We start from the raw sequence: 21,925 nt of genomic DNA, 5'->3' as shown, positions 1-21,925 counted from the left end.
TGACGCCCCCTTGTGGCTCGTTGCAGGTGGTGTACGACGTGAGGGGGATGCTGGAGAAGAACAGAGACACTTTCAGGGACGACATCCTCAACCTGCTGAGGGAGAGCAGGTGAGTGGCAGCCTTTCCAATTAGAGGAGGAACCTGTGGCAACCAAGCAGTTTGGATTATAATGCCTTGCTCAAGAGCACCTGCACTAATGTCACTGAAACAAGAAATAATAGAGAAGTAAAAGTCTTGATTCTCGCGATACTTCTCGATATATACGAGTCACAGGCAGACAGAGATTTCTGGAATTATTTAACAGAAGATAATTTCTTCCATTTTCCTTAATTCTGCTAAACCTTTACTGTCTGCACTCGTCTGTTCATCTTTCTTTTGTCAAACAATGATCAAATGGAAAATACACATGTTTTGATGTCTTTCTCCGATCGTTCATTAAACTTCCAGAGTTGCAGTTTAGCTCAAACTGTGATTTCTGTCTCAATGCGAGTATAAGCGATCAGTGATCAGTTATGATACAGTCATATGACAGTTAAATCCTACGTGAGACACATCCTGATTCACCAGGATCTGACCGTGTTCCCTCTGTGGTTCAGGTTGGACTTTGTCTACGATCTGTTTGAACACGTATTGAGCCGAAACAAACAGGACACTCTGAAGAGCAGCTGCAAGCGCCGACGGCCCACGGTCAGCTCCCAGTTTAAGGTAAGTCCCCAACAAACGTCAAACTGCGTCAGTGATCACCGGAGCTGAACCCGGCTGCACCAGCACGACGCAGCTCGCCGACCATCATTAGGAGAAGATACAGAGAAGTACATGTGACTCAGTCAGTCCCCGACACTGCCAGTAGCCGAGTAGCAGCAGTAGCTGTACAGTAGTAGTGTTCAGTAGGGGAGAGTGTCGTCGTTATAACAGCATTTACTGATATATTATGACAAATATGAATAATTTGTAGCTTTGCTGCAGCTGCGACAAACAGTTAATCACCTGTGGAAATAAGTTCATGTTGTCGCTGCTGTAGAAAACAACTGTTAACATATCACTAGTTGTAGTAATAGTAGCAGCAACTTACACAAATAGTAGAACTGCGGTAGTAGCTGTAGTAGTACCTTATCGTAAAAGTATTACAGCCGGTATTTTATTTACTGTGGTGGGCCACAGTATTGCAGAAGTAGTACTTTTGTTATTATAACTACGGGATGTAGGACGGAGAAGGTCCGTCTATTCTAGTTATTGTCAGTGTTTGTTGTGCAACCTCTGGAAACATCTAAATATAAGCAGTCATAGTAGTGAAAGTAATATTAACTGCACGTAAGTAGTAAGCAGCAGTAACTATAGTAACTGTAATAGTAACTGTAGTTTGTGCCCGTTTATTTTGACGCAGAATTCTTTGCACTCCCTGATGGCCACACTCTGCACCTCCAACCCATTCTTCATACGATGCATCAAACCAAATACACGCAAGGTGAGTACACACACACACACACACACACACACACACACACACACACACACACACACACACACACACACACACACACAGCAACCATTAGCAGCTCAGGACGTGGGAGCGTTTGTCATTTTAATAATCAGACCGTCCTCCCCCACCGACCGGCCGCAGACAGGAATGAGAAGTGTCTGGTCCTCTCTGGTGCCCTTTGACCCCAGGTTGCCTAGCAACAGGCAGGAGTCGTGGAGAATGTGGGGATAATGTACACAAAGTATATACAGGAGCGAGTGGGGGGGGTGCACTGTGACTCCCCCCACAGATAATCCACACTCACAGGATATCTTTAAATATTTGTGTTTCTGGAGTGACGAGTTGTGTGACATCATCAGCGAAAAGAAAAAAGTTTAGGATTTTAATTGTTCGGGTTTCTCAGATTTACATTTCAAACTTTATTTGCGACGCAGTTTACTCACGAAAATAAAATCTGGAACCGATCATCAACAAGACGAAAGAGAAACTTTCTATGACTTCGTTCACTTCACTGAACATTTACATTATACAAAATAATAATTAATAATCTAAATATATGATATAAGAAAATACATTATACAATAAAAATACAGCATATGGTTTGAAAAGTAATAATCAACAATACAAATATATAATAAAAGAAAAGAATCTACAGATAAGAACAATTATTAAGAATAAAAACAATACAATACAAGAAATGTTTCTTCGTAGGTTTCTTTTCCTCTGTAGTTTTTTTTTTTTTTATTAAAGTAATTACCCAGCATTTTTTAGGGCCAGAATTTCTTTTCGAATACATTTATTTTTCTGCAACAAACTCTTTGTGAGCAGCTCTGTGAAGACACCATCATATCTGTGCAGCTGTGACGGAGTCGGACGTGGACACTGGGAGGTTTGTGACGCAGATGTGAAGCAGCTCTGAGCGGTTTTGTGTTTGAGACTCTCGTTGTCGTCTGTGGCAGCACAGAGGGTCCCTGTGTGTGTGTGTGTGTGTGTGTGTGTGTGTGTGTGTGTGTGTGTGTGTGTGTGTGTGTGCGTGCATGTGCGTGTGGGAGGGGTTCTGAGCAGAAATGGTTACAGGTCCAACAAATTCCCTGCAAACTGAATCACTTATTACATTAACGCCAGGAAGATGTCCATGGTCTGATAAAGTTAAAAGTATTATTTGTTTCCGAAGTGTAACTGAGTAAGTTCGTCCTCTAAAAATACTTCATTCTCAAAATCCAGATCATCATCCAGGTCAGAACCAGATGTCTCTGCGGCGTCGAGAAATAACCTAAAGCTCATGAATGTTAACGGAGGGAAAGGAAATCCTGGACCTGCCCACTTGTTTGAATCCGCTCCGACGTGAATGAGTTCTTCGTCGGCTCACAACCGAGTTTCAATAAAATCAGTTCCGCTGTTTTTTGTGAAATCCTGCTGACAGACAGACACACTTTTTGCAGGAGGTAATAATTTGCCAGAGACAGATCCACAGATGGACCTTCATGTCCTCAGAGAGACCAGTGAACAGCCGGCGTGCTTTTATGAGGCGAAACGCGACCGTCTGGACTCTTGTGATCGAATGTTAAACAAGGTCCGGTGATGACTTTCAAATGGAGCTTAATGCAGTGAGGGAGGGAGGCGGAGGGGGCAGGGGTCAGGGAGGCACGTGGCCCCTAAAAGCCCCCGAGGGGCGTCCCCGTCATCTGCCTGTTCCACTCTGAGCAGGTGTCCGAGGACAGGGGGTCCAAAATGTCTCACCCTCAAAACCAGTTTCAGCTTCTTAGCTTCTCAGCTCCAAACACATTCAGATATAAACGTATATGTTGGGAACATCTTGAGACGTGAGGAGAGACCTGCTGAGCACATCCGGGACGTAGAGCTGCAGTGGTGGAAGCGTGTGGGAAAGCCTGCAGGGTCATGGGACAGCTGGGAAGTGGAATCTGTGGGGAAATATCAATCTATTGACAGAATGCATAATGGTGTGGACAGACCTCTCAACACAACTAGGACACACACACAGATACACACACAGTCATTTACACAACAGTGTGTTAGGTAAACTGAAGCTTGCGACTCTTAGTTTTAATGGCTTCTGTCTGATTCTCACCAAACAAGGTGGAGCCAGATAATATCATCGCCCCCTGGTGGCTGGCTGCAATATAGCTCATTAACCATCCTCCATGTTAGCAGATGGGACATGGATCGAACAAAAAATTGTAGTATGTATGAAATCGGTAATTGTGAAAACGTAATTAAATTAGAGAAAGGTTAGCAAAATGAATATATACATATTTTAATGTCATTATTGTCATTTAACTGCACGTTATAAGATCAAATATATTTCAGAATTCTAGGGTGAATCTGTCGTACTGAAGTAAACATCTTCTGCTAAGATTAGAAAATTCAAATTAGCAGATGAAATAACCGGCAGCAGCTCATCTGGCCAGTCACCATCACGTTTGAATGTAAACAGCCTTCTCTGCCACGCACACACACACACACACACACACACACACACACACACACACACACACACACACACACAGGCCCTACAAGTGGTCTGCACAAATTAGCCTCAGCAGGAGATGCATCGCCATGGCAACCTCAGCCCTCCCTCTCCACACAAGAAGGGGGAGTGGAGTTTGTGGTTTGAAAGCCTTTGTTTGACTGTGTGTGTGAGTGTGTGTGAGTGTGTGTGAGGCGCTCAGTGTGTGGAGGCGACAGCTTCGGGAAGTTCTCTGTCGTTTTTCTCTGGAATAATCGCTCGGACGGATACGGAAGGGCGAGCGACGATGCACGGTGAGACCTGATGCTCGTTTCGAATGCTGTGCGTTGAAGTGTGCGCGTGTTGCACAGAGGTTGTGTCAGTGCGGTGGAAGGAGGCGAGAGGCAGCTCTCAGGTGTGTTTTCATACCCATGACCAATCAGACAGAAAGACAGTGGTGTGAGAGCAAGTTGAATTATTATATTGACTTCTGTCAGGAAAACACAGAAGTCTGAGCGCACGCTTGTTATTTCCTTTTAACCCCAAACTGGGTCCCACTGCTGTTCCTGTCTGCTGTCTCCCTAACTGGACTGGAGTTTAAAAGCATGAATGAGGCCGACGGCACAATGAGGAGACTTAATGACATGATAACGAGGAGAAAGTGTGAGAAAAGCTCTGTGTCTGGATGAGATGCTGTTGATTCTGCATGTTGTTGATTCACCGCTGAGGGGATTTAGTGTCGACACATGGATCCTTGTGAAGGTCTGATTCCTCTGACAGTTGATGTTGTACACAGCTACTAGAACCTTCATCGTCTGGATTCGTCCCAGAAGCTCCACTTCCCTGCAGGCTTGACTTGTGTCATGTCTCATGTGTCAGAGAAATTCGAACCCACAAGAATCCTCCACCGACCCGGGTCATGTTTAAATCCAGCAGGGTCATGGATTGAGGTCGGAGTTACATTTAGATCAGTAATTCACGTTCATATTCGATTCGCTGCTTTTCTCTGTTAATACCAGTTGAAATTGAGACCAGACGAAAAACAAACAGTTCCTCCATAAATATTATAAAAACACAAACAGTGACATCTCAAAGCCTAAAACCAAGAAACTGTTAATTTACCTTTCACGAATGTTTAATGCAATCGAGTCAACGCATCGAACTGTAACTTGTGTCTTGATGAAAGAATAAAAAAGGCACCTTCATGCCGGCGGTGAGGGACGTTCAGCTCCTCCTGAGTTCGATTGTCTCTCTGTGTTTTCCCCCCCGGTCCCAGCCCTCGGGAGCGCACTGACACGCCCCCTTTTGTCCTGCTGAATGCCCTGAGTCTTTGAGGGACGTCGGGCTGGGACGGACACAGAGTTTATCCCTCAGGCTTTTGTGGTCACGTCTCTGTGGAGGCCTGAGATGCTCTGTCGGCCTCCGGAGGCGGATCTACATCACAGAATTGGACCTCCGAATATTCTGGCCTCTTGACAAATTTGTGACGAACAGAACCCAAATTTCATCGTATAACATCTGCAGAAAATATCTGCTACACATTTAGTCCAGCAATACGAAGGATCAGTGACATTCTCAAGCCAAATGTTACAGATCCCTTTATCCTTTAAAATACATTTTGATAATATTTAGATTCAGGTGCTGTGGACGCTTCCGTCGCTCACCAACCTTCTGACCTGAAGTTCTTTGTGAACTGTCATCGTTTATATCTTCAACATTTCTCAACATAAGAACATCACAACAATACGATAAGTTGACATTAGGCCGTTTTCTCTTTCACTTCTGCAACACGAGCCGTCAGAGCAAATCTCAGTTAAGACCTCAGTACTGTCTTTAAATCGCAAATTTAAAACAAACAAAGAGTTAGTTCGTAGATAATATCTGTCCACCCTGGGCAGGTAGAAGAAGATAAGAAGAAGAAGAAGAAGAAGAAGAAGAAGAAGAAGAAGAAGAAGAAGAAGACTAAAACCAATCCATTTTGTCAACAAAACTGTGTTTGACAAATTAGTTCAGGGGGCAGCTTCCCGACACCATTCGGCTTTGTGACCGGCCGTATGCAAATGCAGGTTATGCTAATGAGGTGTCCTCTGCGGCCGGTGGCTGTTAAAGGGCGCCATTCAGTCTCTTCAGTTAACATCTCCCTCCATCTCAGCAGCTCAAATGGGTCGTCAGCGGGCTATCAGGGGAGATGGGTGCTGAATAAAGGGGGTATTACAGCGGGTATGAAAGCCACCCCTTATCCAGAGCCCCACCCCCACCCCCCACGCCCACCGAGGTTACAGGGCGAGAGGGGTCCCCGGGAAAAGCGTCTCTCACTGAATGCACTTCTGTAAGAAATGAGGGCATCTCATCGCCAAGTGTGTGCGTGTGTTTCTCTGGGAGGGGGAAGCTGTGTGATTTGCACATTTCTGACTTGTGAATGAGTTTTATGAAGTTTGAAGAATGTGCGTGGAAGTTTAAAGTGACGGAAGTGAGGTGTGGTTCAGCCGCAGACGTCAGCGTGAGGTTTGTACACAGCTGGTGAGCCTCACACACACGGGTCTGGTTTCACAAATGAAATGTCTAGTTCAGTGTCGGTGGTTCAGGCAGAGAAGAGCGTCAACGTTTAAATATCTTCAACTCCAGATGTAAATGTGTCTGTTTGCATCTTTATGGTAAACTCCCATCCCCCCTGTCTGCCTCCAGATGCCTGACCACTTCGACCAGACCGTGGTTCTGAACCAGCTCAGATATTCGGGCATGTTGGAGACGGTGAAGATTCGACGCACAGGCTTCCCCATCCGGAGACCTTTCCAAGACTTCTGCTGCCGGTGAGTCTCACACATCATCTTCTGTGTGATGACGGCTGCGTCTCTACAGGTTATCAGCCTCACACACCAAAAGCATCCTGTGAACCTGAAAAGCTCTGGATCCTAAACCTTCTCCCACCCTGCTCCTCAGGTACAAGGTGCTAATGCGGGAGGTGTTGATGTCGGATGACCCCAGGGGGCGCTGCATCCAGCTGCTGACCCACTACGACAGCAGCAGCGTGGAGTGGCAGATGGGCAAGACCAAGGTGAGGGACAGATGTTTGTATGTCCACATTCACAGGACGCAGTCATCTTCATGTGCTGAGTCTGCATTCTGCACAATTCAACCTTTGCATTAACCCTGTGGCTGAGGGATCCACTTACTTCCTGGTGCCTGAGACCTGATCCAGAGCCTCATTATATTCACTCTAACTGGAATTAGGTTCACTTTATTATTTAGGAAGTAAAAATCCCACAGGTTTGTATTTCTTGTCTCTCAGCAGAGACATGCATCCCCCCCCCTCGGTTTTCTGTGGTATAATTGACTTTTTCCTGTCAAACCCTGAACTCCTGAACATCCTGTTCCTCCTCCGGCACCGCGGCTGATCCGTGCTAATGTGGAATATGATTGGATGGAAGTTCGCCACCAGGGGGGACGCCAATCCACGTTGGCTGCACTCTGCTCCCCACAAGGCCTAATTTGGCTTTGTGCGTTGTGTGTGTGTGTGTGTGTGTGTGTGTGTGTGTGTGATTATGAATGATTGAGGTCCAGAGCACCTGGAGCATGAAACCCAACAGCTATTGGATTCAGTCCCTCTGCTTCCACTACAACGGGTCAGGAAGAACACAACTACTGCCAGTGTGTGTGATTTCTGTGGGGAAATGAAAAGACAGATGGCCGACACACATCCCTGATCGCAGCGTGATTGTGTGATGCTGCAGAAAGTGTGTGTGTGTGTGTGTATCTGTGTTTGTCCAGGACAGACAAGAAACCGTGTGAGGAGTCAGCGCATTAGGCTGGAACAGGCATCACCTGTATGATGAAGACGAGCTGCTCTCAAACTGTGTCGACGCCGTCTTCCTGCTGCTGCCTGTAAACCCTTAAATCACGTCTATCTCCCTCTGAGGGATTCGCCCTCTCTGCCCCTCGCAGACAGATTTACATCGAGCGGCCTCCAGCTCCTTTCACTCCACACATGTCCTCACCATTGTTTTGTTTTAACAGCCTCAAACTTAATTTCCTGGAAGCAGAGCCGCTTGCTTCTCCCTCCACGGGTCTGAGCCGTCACACCAGCCGAGAATCAAAAGTGGAACCGAGGCTTATCCACTAATTAGCATAGTAATGAACCGAAAAGGATTAGTTTCTCAATTCATGGGGATGCAAGTGTTTGGCACTTTTTGTGCACGTGTGATTCCTGTTTGTGCACGTCTCCCTTTGTGTCTGTGTGTGGAACAGAGGAAAAATCGACTGAATAAATTCCCTCTCGATTGTTTTATTCTTTATTTTCCCTTTGTTCCACCTTTCATTTCCAGATGAACTCACTTTAATCTCCTTCATGATTTTATCTTTGTTGTTTTTCCTCAATGTAAAGTTATGAGATTTGTGACATCGTGATGTTTTGTTATTATTATAACATCATGGCTCCGTGCGTGGGCGGAGACATTTTATAGCTTTGATCGATCGACTGATCGATCGATTGATTGGAAATGCTCTTACAGCCTGACGGCAGCTGCATTCAGGGGGAGACGTTGGCAGTTTTGTGAGTTTGTCTTTGTGTGTTTTAGTCGTGTGTGCCTGAAGGTGCACGTGCATGGGCATGCACTGCACGTTTAATTAACCTGCTCGTCAAAGAGAGAAGTCTACATCACCCCGGAAATCTCATTAGTGCTTCACCGCTGAGGATTCAACCACCCACACACACACACACACACACACACACACACACAGGACATTATTCAACAGGAGAAAGGCAATCTGTATCCTGTACCCCATAGCACTGTGACATTTCCCCCCCGTCCCATATCTAATTTCCCTCCCCCCTAATCGGATTAACCCCAGGCGTCCCTCGCTGGGCCCCGTTTCTCTATCAATGGACGGCAGCTTGGCTCCGACAGCGGGCGGCTGCACTAAGCGCCTGTGAGATGAGTCTTTTCACAGAGAGATGTCCCGAAATCACTCGCTGCAGTAATCTGTGCTCTTTAGCAGCGTGAACAAAAGAGGAGGAGGATCTGGATTTGATTTATGTCGGCAGCTTTGTTCTCTTCACTTGTTCTCCTGGATGGGAGGGTCTGTTAAATGGGGATGTTACAGAAAAAAGGAGCGGGCCTTCTCTTTGTAATCCTGTTCACTTGTAAATCTTTTATTCATAATGTGTGTGTAACATGGTGAATGTAGTGAATGCACAGTTTAAAGTAGTGGCCGTATCCCTCCGTCCTCTGTGTTAACTCCGTTCTGCAGCTTTTATCCATTTTCCACTTTTATTAAACTATATTTCAGATTTTTGTGACTTTCAAAAACACATTTAAAATCATTCTTCGAGCGGCTGGAAGCAATATGGTGAAGTTTCAAACAAAGGCCTGAAACGATGTGATCACCTCGACTGTGCAGAAACATCCTGACCTGCATGTGACTCACTTCGTCCCGAGACGCCATCTAGTGGATCTCACGCTTCTCTGTCCTGCATCCTTTTTGTCCGAGAAGGAAAAGTTCAGATTCCAGAATAAAGCAAAAATTGTCAGTTGGCGGAGCATGTCGATATATGGCTCGACCAATCAGGAGTCAGTCTCAGCTGTCAATCAAGACGTCTCAGCCTGTTTTTATATCATCAAATAACTGATTCAAACCAAACTGATCAGAAACACTTGAACAAACATCAGAGAGAGAAGAACGACCTGAAACGACAGAAACATCTTTACAAACATTTATTTCACGTCTACTTTTTTTTTGTTTGCTCCATGTCCCATCCACTAACATGGAGGAGGAGGGTTTATGAGCTATACTGCAGCCAGCCACCAGGGGGCGATCAGGGCATTTTGGCTTCACTTTTGGGAGCCGTCATGTCGTCCATCTTTATTTACAGACCATGGTCATGACATGTTTAAGCCATAAACATCCAGATTAAATCTAAATTGTCCTGTTATTGACCTTATTGAAATTAGATTTTTATTTCTCCTCCCTCTTCTCCTCCTCGTCTCTCAGGTCTTTCTTCGGGAGTCTCTGGAGCATCGCCTGGAGAAGCAGAGGGAGGTGGAGGTGCTGAAAGCTGCCATGATCATCCAGGCTCATGTCATGGGCTACATGGCCAGGTACGACCTTCAAAACTCAACTCCACGTCTCAAAGCTGCTGACAAACCGTAACCCAAAGTCCCCGTTGTTCATTAACGTGCGTCGATGCTGCTCCACACGCAGGAAGCAGTACAGGAAGCTGCTGCAGTGCATCGTGGTCATTCAGAAGAACTACCGGGCTTTCTACTGGAGGAGGAGGTTCCTGCTCCTCCGCCGGGCTGCGCTCACCTTCCAGAAATGCCTGAGAGGCCAGCTGGCCCGCCGGGCCTACAGCCAGCTGCTGGAGGAGAGGAGGAGGAGGGAGGAGGAGGAAGAGGAGCGCCGCAGGAGGGTGGAGGAGGAGATGGAGAGGTGGGCTCATCATGTAACTCCTTCCTCTTGTGTTTGCTGCTCTGAATTTACTACTATTTACTCATAACGAGTGTCTCGTCGGAATGAACAGCGATGAATATTAATGAGGCAAAGACGCCACCTACAGAAATGATTATAGAGATAAAATCCCAGGAGGACGGGGCTGTACGCAGGATTTTCATGAATCTTAATTCATATCTATTCTATACTGTCTATTTTCTGTGCTGCTTCAAACGTTACATGTCTTTATTTTAATAACATTTTCCCCAAAAAACGGTAACAATTAGGAGTTTTGACTCGGTTCAAATGTCAGAATCTGGCTTCAGAAGCTCCACAGTGCTGAGGACATGGCCGTGGCATTAGTAACACCGGCACCCATAAAGGTTTATTTAATCTGGTGTGGAATGGTACCTACTGCTTCTGTTGTTTTGGTGGATGATGTATATTTTCTGTCTGACTTTAATCAGTTAAAGAATAATAATGTTGACTGACGTCTCACTGTTTGTCTGCAGGGAGAGACTGAGGCTGGAGGCTGAGACACTTGCCAGAGAGGTACGATGAAAACAGTTATCAAGAAATTCAATCTAAGTGAAAAAGAGTGGACGACCCAAATCTCAGTTTTATCTAAATTTGGCTGGAGAAGTCTTCTTCGTCCTAAAAGATCGCAATCAACAGTCTCCCAGGGCCGTCGATTAAAACTGTTCAAGAATTTTGTAGAAATAAGTCCTGAAAAGAAAAAGATGCCAGAAGGAAAGTAATAAAAAATGAGATTAAGATTAAGATTTCAGAAACAGTCTTTTTGTACCATGAGCACCGTCAGTGTTGGGAACACCACTTTCTTTTCCGTCCTCAGGCTGAGGAGACCAGAAGGCTGGAGGAGACCAGAAGGCTGGAGGAGACCAGTAGGCTGGAGGAGACCAGAAGGCTGGAGGAGACCAGAAGGCTGGAGGAGACCAGAAGGCTGGAGGAGACCAGTAGGCTGGAGGAGCTGCATCTTGCTGAGGAGTTGGCCTCCCTGATTTCGGCTCAGTCTCCGCCTGCCATGGCGGCGGCAACATCACCAGACGCTCTAGAGGAGCTGGAGTCAGCCGAGACCTGTGAGGGGGCAATTCGTCCCCATGAAGCAACTCAGGTGGAGGAGATCCTACGACTGGAGCGGGAGATCCAGGTGCTGCAGAGGCAGAAGGAGCGCCAGGAGCTCTCCCTGACGGAGGCCTCCCTGAACCGCCTGCAGCTGCTCCGCGACCAGGAGCTCAGGCGGCTGGAGGACGAAGCCTGCAAGGCAGCGCAGCAGTTCTTAGACTCGCTGAACTTTGATGAGATCGACGAGTGTGTGAGGAACATTGAGAGCTCCTTGGGAGTCAGCGAGGGGGACGAGAAGGAGAGGGACAGTGGACGGAGGAGAGGCGGTGACGAAGAGGAGGTCGACGAAGGATTTGAGGCTGATGACGAGGCCTTTAAAGACTCTCCAAACCCGAGTGAGCACGGCCACTCAGACGGCCAACGGACCAGTGGGATCCGAACGAGTGATGACTCCTCTGAAGAAGACCCGTATGCCAATGACGGCGTTATCCCACCACTGCCTCCAACCACTCTTCTTCACCAGCCGCTGCCTTTACCGCCTGTGCCGCCAGCCTGCCACAGTGCCTCGTCCAGCGGGGACTCGGCCTACGGCCATCCCCAGGCTTCATCCGAGGCTCAGTCTGATGACCTGGTGGAGCTCATACCGCCAGACGAGGATTCAGACTACGACCAGGATGACTACGATGAGGGCGCCATCGTGTCAAGTGGCAGCGTGGCGTTCTCCAACCCTCGCAGCGGGCAGTGGTCTCCTGACTACCGCGGCTCTGTTGGCACCTACAACAGCTCAGGGGCTTACCGCTTCAGCTCGGAGGGAGCTCAGTCATCAGTGAGTATCCTCGAAATGTTGTGTAAGCTCACCATGTTTGTCGCCCGTTTGTCAACAGCAGGATTACACAAGAACTATTTCCACGAAACAGAAGGAACTCAGATTGACCAACGGGCGGCTGAGACATCGTCCTGCGGATCTTAGGTTGTGCCACTGGCAGCTCAGACGTCATGAGGCTGCACTACGTAGAGGGCTATTCAGAGAGCTTTTACGACAGTTTCTTTGCTGAACAGTTTTCAGATGGAATATATAATTATCCTGAAGTATTTGAAAAGCTCAAATCAGTCAGAATGTTTCAAACCCATTGGAATCAAACTGAAAAAGAAGCTAATCCACTGCAGTACAACGAACTCATTCGGTAACACTGTCATTGTTCCGTTTCCTTCCAGTTTGAGGACAGCGAGGACGACTTCGACAGGTTCGACACAGACGACGAGCTGTCGTACCGGCGGGACTCCGTCTACAGCTGCGTCACGCTCCCATACTTCCACAGCTTCCTCTTCATCAAAGGTAACTCCGTCACTACTCACACTCCTTTAAACGGCGCCTAGAAGAGAGGATTTCCCTCTGTCGGAATTCAGTGGCTGTTTTATTAGTGTGGCTACCGTCTTTCTGTTTATTCATTCCTTCCTGTATCACACAAGTTCAGACACAGGAGGTTCAGTAACGACGCGTCAAACCAAGACGAGTTTGTTTTTACTTCACCCTCAGACGGACAGTTTTTTTGTGGTATTCGTTACATTCTCCTGTTTTCCTCTGGAAGGCGGTCTGATGAACACGTGGAAGCGGCGCTGGTGCGTTCTGAAGGACGAGACCTTCCTGTGGTTTCGGGCCAAGCAGGAGGCTCTGAAGCAGGGCTGGCTGCACAAGAAGGGAGGAGGCTCGTCGACGCTGTCCCGCCGAAACTGGAAACGCCGCTGGTTCGTGCTGCGGCAGAGCAAGCTCATGTACTTCGAGAACGACAACGAGGACAAGATGAAGGGCGTGATGGACATGCACAATGCCAAGTAAGATGTCATCAAAGTCACGCCCCACGATGGATGGTGTCATACCTTCTGATTTAGTTCTTTATTAGTAGTATTATTAATAATTAGCAGTGGTGAACACCTTCCAGACCAATACTCAATACTCAGAGAAGATACTGTGGTCATGAGTGTTTTCTGTGACGTGCAGAGAAATCATTGACAACACCGGTAAGGAGAATGGAATCGACATCGTGATGCCGGACAGGACCTACCACCTGATCGCAGAGTCTGCCGAGGACGCCAGGTAGGTCGGGTGTATGTTGTGCCTCCCGAACAAAAGGCTTAAAAGGATTGAGTAACATGTGCAAGTAGCAGAGTAATACAGTGAGTTCGTCCTGCTCATTGATGTTGATGAAGTTGTCTCCATGGTTACAGCCAGTGGTTCAGCGTGCTGAGTCAGGTCCACGGCGCCACAGAGCAGGAGATCAGAGAGATGCACGACGAGCAGGCCAACCCCCAGAATGCTGTGGTGAGCACCCACGTGGCTTCATGTAGAGAAATATAAAAGAAATTAGGAAAATAATCTCAAATAAAATAAGCATATTTTACAAATGACAGCAAATATTCAGTAATACAAACCCAAAAACCATTCAAACCATCACTGACCAACACTGTCTCTGAACCTCTCTGTCTGTCTCTGTCTCTGTCTCTGTCTCCGTCTCTGTCTCTTCAGGGGACGTTGGATGTGGGGATGATCGATTCGGTTTGTGCGTCAGATAATCCAGAGAGGTGAGGACCGATATCAAATCATCGTGTGTCTTCATGTTTTCCGTGCGTCACTTGAAAAGTGTCAGTCAGATAGAAGCCAGCGCTCCTCACTCAGATCGTCCACGTCTTCTTCTGTGGTGTCACCGTTTGCTGCGGCCATTATTATATGTCCACTTTTAGTTTTGTGGTCAAAATGGACAAGAAATTCACTAGCGGAGAATCTCCTGCTGCATCGTTCACGAGTGACGAACTCCTCTTCATGTCTGAAGATGGTTAGAGGCTCTACCACAAATATTTAGTCTGAGTCTCTTCTTCTTTGGGATCTTCCCTCGAACGTCAACCAGATGACTGAGATTTCAGAGCGTCTGGTCTTATTCTCACCGTCGTTTCTCCCCCTTCGCAGGTCAAACTCCTTTGTCATGATCACAGCCAACCGCGTGCTGCACTGCAACGCCGACACGCCCGAGGAGATGCACCACTGGATCACGCTGCTGCAGCGCTCCAAGGGAGACACCCGAGTGGACGGCCAGGAGTTCATCATCCGAGGTGACGGGGGGGGGAGTCTATCCCACAATGCATTTAGAAGAGAGCAGAGCAACAACACACAGACATGGATAGAGGTCCTGGAAGATTTATTTGGACAGTTTTTTGCTTTTAAATGTGTATTTGTCCTTTAAGTTAAACTTGCAAAAAGTGGATAAAAATCACAAATCAAAGATTCAGTGTGAAACCTCTGATTCCTGCTGCCCAGTCGGTTCATGACTGCACACGTTGTCTGACAGAGATGAGAAAGGAAAAAGAAGCATCATCGTGTGACTCCTTATCTCCCACCAGGCTGGTTGCACAAAGAGATGAAGAACAGTACCAAAGCGTCGCTGAAACTGAAGAAGCGCTGGTTCCTGCTTACCCACAATTCCCTGGACTACTATAAGAGCTCTGAGCGCAACTCCCTGAAGCTGGGAACGCTGGTGCTGAACAGCCTCTGCTCCGTGGTTCAGCCGGACGAGAAGGTCTTCAAAGACAGCGGTAAGAAAGGGAAGAGACGCAGGCAGAATCAGGTCGGATCCGATGTGTTGTTTCATCATCCCTCTCTCGCATTTCCTCGCTTCCTCTCAGGCTACTGGAGCGTGATCGTGTACGGCCGCAAACACTCGTACCGTCTCTACTGCAAGCTGCTGAACGAGGCCACGCGCTGGGCCAACTCCATCCAGAACGTCATCGACACCAAAGCTCCCATCGACACGCCGACGCAGCAGCTCATCCAGGACATCAAGGTAGGAAGCTCCTCGGCAGCACGGCCGTGCAAACTGGCGTTCACCGTGTGACAGTCAGCTGATGTGTGTTGTGCTGATGTCGGCCTGCTCTGCTCTCTGCAGGAGAACTGTCTGAACTCGGAGGTGGTGGAGCAGATCTACAAGAGGAACCCCATCCTTCGCTACAGCCACCACCCGCTGCACTCGCCTCTGCTGCCGCTGCCCTATGGAGACATCCACGTCACCGGTGAGTCGCAGTTACAGAGAAGAGTCGGAGCGGAGGAACCGGCTTCCTAGATCACTCAAATATCAGTGAACACTTGTGTCATTCACCTCATGAAGACTCCAACAGAGAGGATTATTTGCATTTTCCCCCTAAACTAGATATATTAAGAAAGAACCGGTTTTATCCACTTACTATGATACATTAAATGGCCACAACCTTCCAAAGGCACGACCGTGTGATAATGAATCCCAAGTCCAAGTACAAACACTTTGATCCCACTTAAATGGAGCGTTTTTAAAGGGAGCTTGGTGACACTGCCTGAAGCTACACAGGCAGAGGTTTCAGGTGAAAAGTGGCACATGTGGACATTAACCTCACACTTACATTCATGGAGCCACAGGATCACAATCCAGAGACCATCACTGACCTCTTCCCTTCATCCCCCGTTCAGCTCAACGACACAGAAGCTACACGACGCTCCAGGACGAAGCCCTCAAGGTGTTCAGCTCTCTGCAGCACTTGGAGGGCGTGGCCGACCCCGTGCCCATCATCCAGGGCATTCTGCAGACAGGCCAGGAGCTCAAACAGCTGCGGGACGAGCTCTACTGTCAGCTGGTCAAGCAGACGACACGAGCGCCGCAGCCGGGAAGCACCGGGAACCTCTGCACCTGGAAGATCCTGGCCTGCATGTCCTGCACCTTCGTCCCGACCAGGAGCGTCCTCAGATACCTCAAGTTCCACCTGAAGAGGTACTGGCATGTGCACAGACGGATGAAGACAGTTTGTGTGAACAAAAATGGATTCATCTCCAATTCTCTTTGTAAATGTATCCGCAGATATTTGTTTTTATTTTTGCTTAATGTCCGAATCTTTGGCACCGACAATCTACACATCTCCCTCTCCGCAGGACTCGAGAGCTCCTCCCCGGCTCGGAGATGGATCGTTACGCCGCCTTCGCCCTGGACTGCTTGAGAAAGACTCGAGCCAGGGAGAACGTGCCGTCGCAGGAGGAGATCCGCTCCATTGTGGCACGGCAGGACATGAGCACCACCGTTCACTGCCACGGAGGAGGCTCCTGCAAGATCACCATCAACTCACACACGACGGCCGGAGAGGTGGGTGACACTGGCACATGCTGCATTGTGGTGAAGCTGGAATCAACAGAGAATTTAGATCCTGCTGTGTGTGTGTGCGTCAGGTGGTGGAGAAGCTGATCCGCGGCCTGGCCATGGAGGACAGCAGGAACATGTTTGCTCTGTTCGAACACAACGACACCGTAGAGAAAGCCATCGAGAGCCGCACAGTGGTGGCCGACGTCCTCGCCAAGTTTGAAAAGTAAGCGTGCGCGTGCGTGCGAGTGTGTTTGTTCCTTTGAGTTTTGTCTGTTATTAACTCGCTCTCTGGCCTCCAGGCGATCAGCGATTCCAGACGAACACAACACCGGCTGGAAGTTTTACTTCAAGCTCTACTGCTTCTTGGACTCAGACAATGTTCCCAGAGACAGCGTGGAGTTCGCCTTCATGTTTGAACAGGTGAGACGAAGCCAGGACCGGCCAATCGCTTCCCTGCTGTGCTGAGCCGACTGAGCTGAAAGCTTAGTTGTACCCTGATAGGGGAAAAACGGGTTTCATCCAATGATTATTTCGCAGAATTTAGACTATTGTCTGTCATCTGACGGTGAATTAAATAAGAATCTAATAAAACTAAAATCTATTTTTATACAGTTTTCCATAATTGGGTTTAAGCGGTTTTATTTGGATAACAAATCGAGAAAGGCTTTTTTGTGATAATACCACACAACCTCGATTTCCTTTCACAAAGAAATAGGTCCTTATTATCTGAGATGTTGAAAATACAATTTCAAGAAACTAAAGCCTCCAACGAAAGTAGCTGTGTGTTAAGAATTTCTGTGTCTGCTGTCTACAGGCACATGAAGCCGTCATCCGTGGTCGGTATCCGGCCCCTGAGGAGACTCTGCAGTTCCTGGCTGCCCTGAGACTTCAGTACCTCCTGGGCGATCACAGCTCCCAGGCCAACGTCCCGGAAATGTCCCAGGTGTTCCCCATGGCGCGATTACGGGCCCGGGTGCAGAACTCTGCCAAGACATTCGCCCCAGGCACCGGCTCCGTGGCCGACCGCTCGGGCACGACGGAGAGGAAACGCTCGAGCTTCCTGGAAGGAACACTGAGGCGGAGCTTCAGGAGCGGCTCGATGAGTCGGCAAAAGCTGGAGGAGGAGAACAGCCTGGAGGCCTGGATGAGGGAGGAGGCGGCGGCGGTGAGAACCAGCGTGATGGACAAGTGGAAGAAACTGCAGGGGATGAACCAGGAGCAGGCCATGGTGAAATACATGTCGCTGGTGAAGGAGTGGCAGGGATACGGATCCACGCTGTTCAACGTTGACGTGAGTAGAAATAATTTCATGGGACTTTTTATTAACAAAACGCAGGAGTCCAAAGCTGTGTCAATCTCCCTTTCGCTCAGTCGTCTTCAGCAGCCCAGCCAGACCTCAGTGTGCTTTATGTCTTTTCAGTGTCGGGACGGATCGTTCCCCTGCGACCTGTGGTTGGGCGTGAGCCGGGAGGCCATATCGGTGTACAAGCGAGGGGAGCCGTGGCCTCTGGAGGTTTTCCCATATGAACAGATTCTCTCCTTCGGCGCCCCGCTGGCCAATTCATACAAGATCGCCGTGGAGGGCCGAGAGCTGGTCTTCGAAACCCAAATGGTTCGTACAACTTAGCAAATGCTCCTTCAAAGCTGTTGTTAAAAGAATAGCATCAAAACCGTCAGATCATTTTTCAGTCGTCCAAATGCATTCAGATCATGAAATGAAACACCAGCCGTTATTCTTCATAAACGTTGCTCCTCCTCACCTCTGCAGGTCATGGATATTGCCAAGCTGATGAAGGCCTACATCAGCATGATCGTCAAGAAGCGCTACAGCAACTGTCAGTCCGTCAGCAGCCACGGCAGCCACGGCAGCCAGTGTAGCGCCTGGTGAAGGCCGCCCTTTAAATCTTGACCTTATGGCTGTGTGCCGGAGCGCCGCAGAAGGGCCGAGTGTGGCTGCCGCTGGCCGCCGCTGGCCATGTGTGGACGCCCGTCCTCAGCGCTGGGGAAAGAGCAGCTTGTACATTTGACTCTGTGAATGCTGGAGACAAACCCCGATGCTCTTAATGTTAACTCGCTCAAATGATTGTTTTGACTGGTCACACTCCAAAACACCACTTCGGCACACACGACAGATCAGAACTGTAACAGAAGGACGGTTCGAAATCATTTCAAAATGGAAGGAACAAACGACCAAAGCCTTTTCGGAGAATTTCCCCGATTTGCCAACAAGCAAACTGACCTGCAAGAAACAACTGGAAAACAGAGATTATCAAGTGCAGTCAACATGCAGAAGTTAAACTGGAATCAAAACCAGCAGCTATTCGAATCATGTGTAAACCTACAGCGCAAAAAGGTTTTTGCACAAGAAAGTTTGTTTTCTTTCCTCTTTTTATTCAAGTCTTTCAGTTTGAGAGCAGGACTCATCGGTTTTCAACGTTGAGATTTTCTAAAGCTTGCACTGCACACCCTGCGCTTGCACTCAAATAGCTCTGCTTGTGCTCAAACTGTGTATTTGCACTCAGATACTTTGTTGCTTGGACAGATTTCCTGCGCTCCAGCTTCAGCTCTTCATGAAACATCTGGTCTTGGATTTCATGCGCAGCCGCCCCTCCACAGCTTTATTATTACACAGTCCTCCCATCGCAAGAAAAGCTAACGCACCCACAACGAGGGCGGGGCAGTTTCATTCGTCATCGCCCCCCCTGGCTTTCTGTTGGTTCTTCTATTTGACAGACTTGTTGCACAAATAAATCCGAGAGCAGAGGAGAAATCAGAGTAGATATTTAAGGAGCACACAGAGGCAGCGTGAACGTGAAGCTGGAGCGCAGGCAATCTGAGTGCAAGCGCACAGTTTGAGCACAAGCGGGGGCTTTGTGTGAGTGCAGGCTTGTGAGTAAAAGTTTTACAAAATCTCAACGTGAAATCGATAAGTCCTGCTCTCACACTTAAAGACCACACTCTTGAATAGAGGTGAAAATATCTGTTGGTCTAAGATAAGTTAACTCCTCCTGGCACTCAAATATAAATATACAAGAAATTCCACTTCTCCAACACCAAAGAAAATCTGATTTCATTTAACAGGACGTTGTTTGCTCATCAGTTCTCATGTTGTCAGCTCAACATTTTAATATGTGGTCGTGTCTCGTTTTGCAAAAAGGTCCTTTCTTCCTGATGCTAACATGACTGTGTTGGGGGTTGTTAACGGGGGTTTTGTGTGTGTGTATGTGTGTATGTGTGAGAGAGTGAGAGGTGTGTCGACAGGCTGTCCGAATGTGAAAAAACTAAAGCAGAGAGCCTTCACACCGTTTCCTCTGCTTTGACAAACTCTGGGACTGGACGTCTATATATTTTTCTCACTGTCTCCAGAATCTGTTCACTGTAAATAATTTGCAGCTCTTGTCTCAAAACATTTCCACTTTGAGGTCGGCTGTTGTGATGGATTTAAGTTGAGATACGAAGGTCACACAAGTGCCTGTTCAAAATAAAGCAGGATGAACGCCAATCAGATTTTGTCATATCGGCCAGAGTCTGGTGGAGGTGCTGCCACATTTCCTGCAACTACCAATGTCCCTGTTCACTGCAAAATCTGTCCATCCAAGCAAATCATTCAAGGTAGATTTTAAAATCCTCTTTATTCTTTCAAGAAACTTTAACAGAATCAAGAGGCAGAGTGAGGCAGACTGCAGCATCAGCCAAAACACAAAAAACGCCAACACCTACAGTTCATCGGATCGGTCGCTACAACCGTTTCGTATCCGCATGGTTACGACCGAGTGTCAAGGTTCAGTTTGTCTTCATTGTCCCACTTGGGGAGAATTGATTTGCAAGCCAGGGTTCACATCCAACAAATACAAAGAGGTTGGACAGAGAAATCGAGTGCCGGTGCGCTTAAGTGCAAACGTGCAAAGCACAAGAAATGGACAATTCAAAAGTGTGTCAATGTCCAGATGTACAAATTGTACAAGGTGGTGCCCGTTCTGTGAATTTGTGACGTCAAACAAGGCGTCAAAAAACCCACAGAAATGCAAAGTCCTCCACTGGTAATGGGAAAGGAGACCCTCACCTGCATTAAAAAAACACATACATACCTGGTAATTCTGTTGGTGAATATCCACCAAGTCACCAAACTTCCTCAAAACGTGAATTAAATTTAGTCCAATTTAAAATTACCAATGTGTCGAATAGATATCTGATCTTTGTCAGCCTCTGCTGGCAGCAAGTAGGAACTGCGACAACACAAAGATCCCCTTTAAACTACAGATGCCTGAGACGTGAGAGTTTAGATTCACCAAATTCAGAGGATTTCATTACAGGGGGGTTTTTTTCCCGCTCATGTCAGAATAACATGGTTGTAAATACTACAAAAAAATCCTGATTGCTGACGTCAAACCTTCGACTAATCGCCAGGAAAAGTCTCCCAAACGTGCTTGAATCCTCCTTTTCGGTGCGTTCCCCTGGATTTCAGTTATTGTGCCTTTTAAAGCTCGTCAGTCTGCAAACGTTTGGACATGAGACCCTGAACGACTTGTTCCGGTGGACAGTTTGCAGTGGGACATTCCTTCAACATTTCACTGGAGCTCCGCGGGCGGCAGATCCATCCAAAGACGCGTGTGCAGGTTAATTCCACGGTGCCTTGTTGTATATTGTGAACACTTACTTTATGTTCTATGTGTGGTTTCCACTTTTTTTGGTATAATGTGCAATGTTATATATATTATATAATCATGTGGCTGTACATTTTATACTTCTGTTGTTTTTCCTTGAATGATGACCACGTTTTCTCTTGTTTCTTTACACATCCAACACACAGTGGATCTTATACCGGTATCTTTTATAAAAATAAAAATAAATCTGTATGAGTTGTTTTATGTATTAAAAGGATGATTCTAACAATAAATGGTTGCATATTTGATTTAAAGGTGTATTCAGTTAGACTTTCTCTTTATTTCACACTTGTTCCACAGACTGAATTATCTGCAGTAGTTGTGTGTGTAGTGTGTTCATAGTTCCATTATTCAGCCGTTTCCACTTGTTGTGACTCAATCCCAAAGAAGAATGTGAGATTATGAAAATGATCATTTTGTATTTGTATGGGCTGATCGGCCCAGTTATCACCACCATAAACCCCGTTAATCGGAACCCCCTCCAAAATGTAATGAGGTCTTCTTGGGTTTCAAGAAAATCCATTCAGTGGTTTTTCCGTAATCTGAAGGACAAAGAAAGCTTCTTGGCCGAGGTTAACGGAAACCTCCAGAGGGTTCCTCAGGTTTCTGATAGCTCTTAGTCTGGCCCCTCCCCTGGGACCACTTTGCCTTGGG

General features: G+C 47.4%; 1 protein-coding gene across 1 annotated transcript in view; it reads left to right on the top strand.

Moving 5' to 3' along the window:
• The window catches only part of myo10 (myosin X), a 72,569-nt gene extending 51,040 nt beyond the window's left edge, over nucleotides 1-21,529 (top strand). The window contains exons 17-41 of the mRNA XM_047341911.1: nucleotides 27-109; nucleotides 598-706; nucleotides 1,386-1,466; nucleotides 6,634-6,758; nucleotides 6,889-7,003; nucleotides 9,937-10,043; nucleotides 10,147-10,374; nucleotides 10,887-10,926; nucleotides 11,228-12,283; nucleotides 12,673-12,793; nucleotides 13,047-13,290; nucleotides 13,457-13,552; nucleotides 13,684-13,777; nucleotides 13,982-14,037; nucleotides 14,420-14,562; nucleotides 14,851-15,042; nucleotides 15,133-15,290; nucleotides 15,393-15,516; nucleotides 15,947-16,244; nucleotides 16,403-16,610; nucleotides 16,694-16,830; nucleotides 16,907-17,027; nucleotides 17,422-17,898; nucleotides 18,028-18,219; nucleotides 18,376-21,529. Of these exons, the coding sequence (XP_047197867.1) occupies nucleotides 27-109; nucleotides 598-706; nucleotides 1,386-1,466; nucleotides 6,634-6,758; nucleotides 6,889-7,003; nucleotides 9,937-10,043; nucleotides 10,147-10,374; nucleotides 10,887-10,926; nucleotides 11,228-12,283; nucleotides 12,673-12,793; nucleotides 13,047-13,290; nucleotides 13,457-13,552; nucleotides 13,684-13,777; nucleotides 13,982-14,037; nucleotides 14,420-14,562; nucleotides 14,851-15,042; nucleotides 15,133-15,290; nucleotides 15,393-15,516; nucleotides 15,947-16,244; nucleotides 16,403-16,610; nucleotides 16,694-16,830; nucleotides 16,907-17,027; nucleotides 17,422-17,898; nucleotides 18,028-18,219; nucleotides 18,376-18,495 (4,725 nt within the window). The 3' untranslated portion in view covers nucleotides 18,496-21,529. The remainder of the gene's footprint in view (nucleotides 1-26; nucleotides 110-597; nucleotides 707-1,385; nucleotides 1,467-6,633; nucleotides 6,759-6,888; nucleotides 7,004-9,936; nucleotides 10,044-10,146; nucleotides 10,375-10,886; nucleotides 10,927-11,227; nucleotides 12,284-12,672; nucleotides 12,794-13,046; nucleotides 13,291-13,456; nucleotides 13,553-13,683; nucleotides 13,778-13,981; nucleotides 14,038-14,419; nucleotides 14,563-14,850; nucleotides 15,043-15,132; nucleotides 15,291-15,392; nucleotides 15,517-15,946; nucleotides 16,245-16,402; nucleotides 16,611-16,693; nucleotides 16,831-16,906; nucleotides 17,028-17,421; nucleotides 17,899-18,027; nucleotides 18,220-18,375) is intronic.
• Nucleotides 21,530-21,925: the final 396 nt, after the last annotated feature.

The sequence above is a fragment of the Hippoglossus stenolepis genome, chromosome 11 (genome assembly GCF_022539355.2).
Source record: "Hippoglossus stenolepis isolate QCI-W04-F060 chromosome 11, HSTE1.2, whole genome shotgun sequence".
NCBI classification, from domain to species: Eukaryota; Metazoa; Chordata; class Actinopteri; order Pleuronectiformes; family Pleuronectidae; genus Hippoglossus; species Hippoglossus stenolepis.
This window is presented reverse-complemented; position numbering and strand designations above follow the sequence as displayed.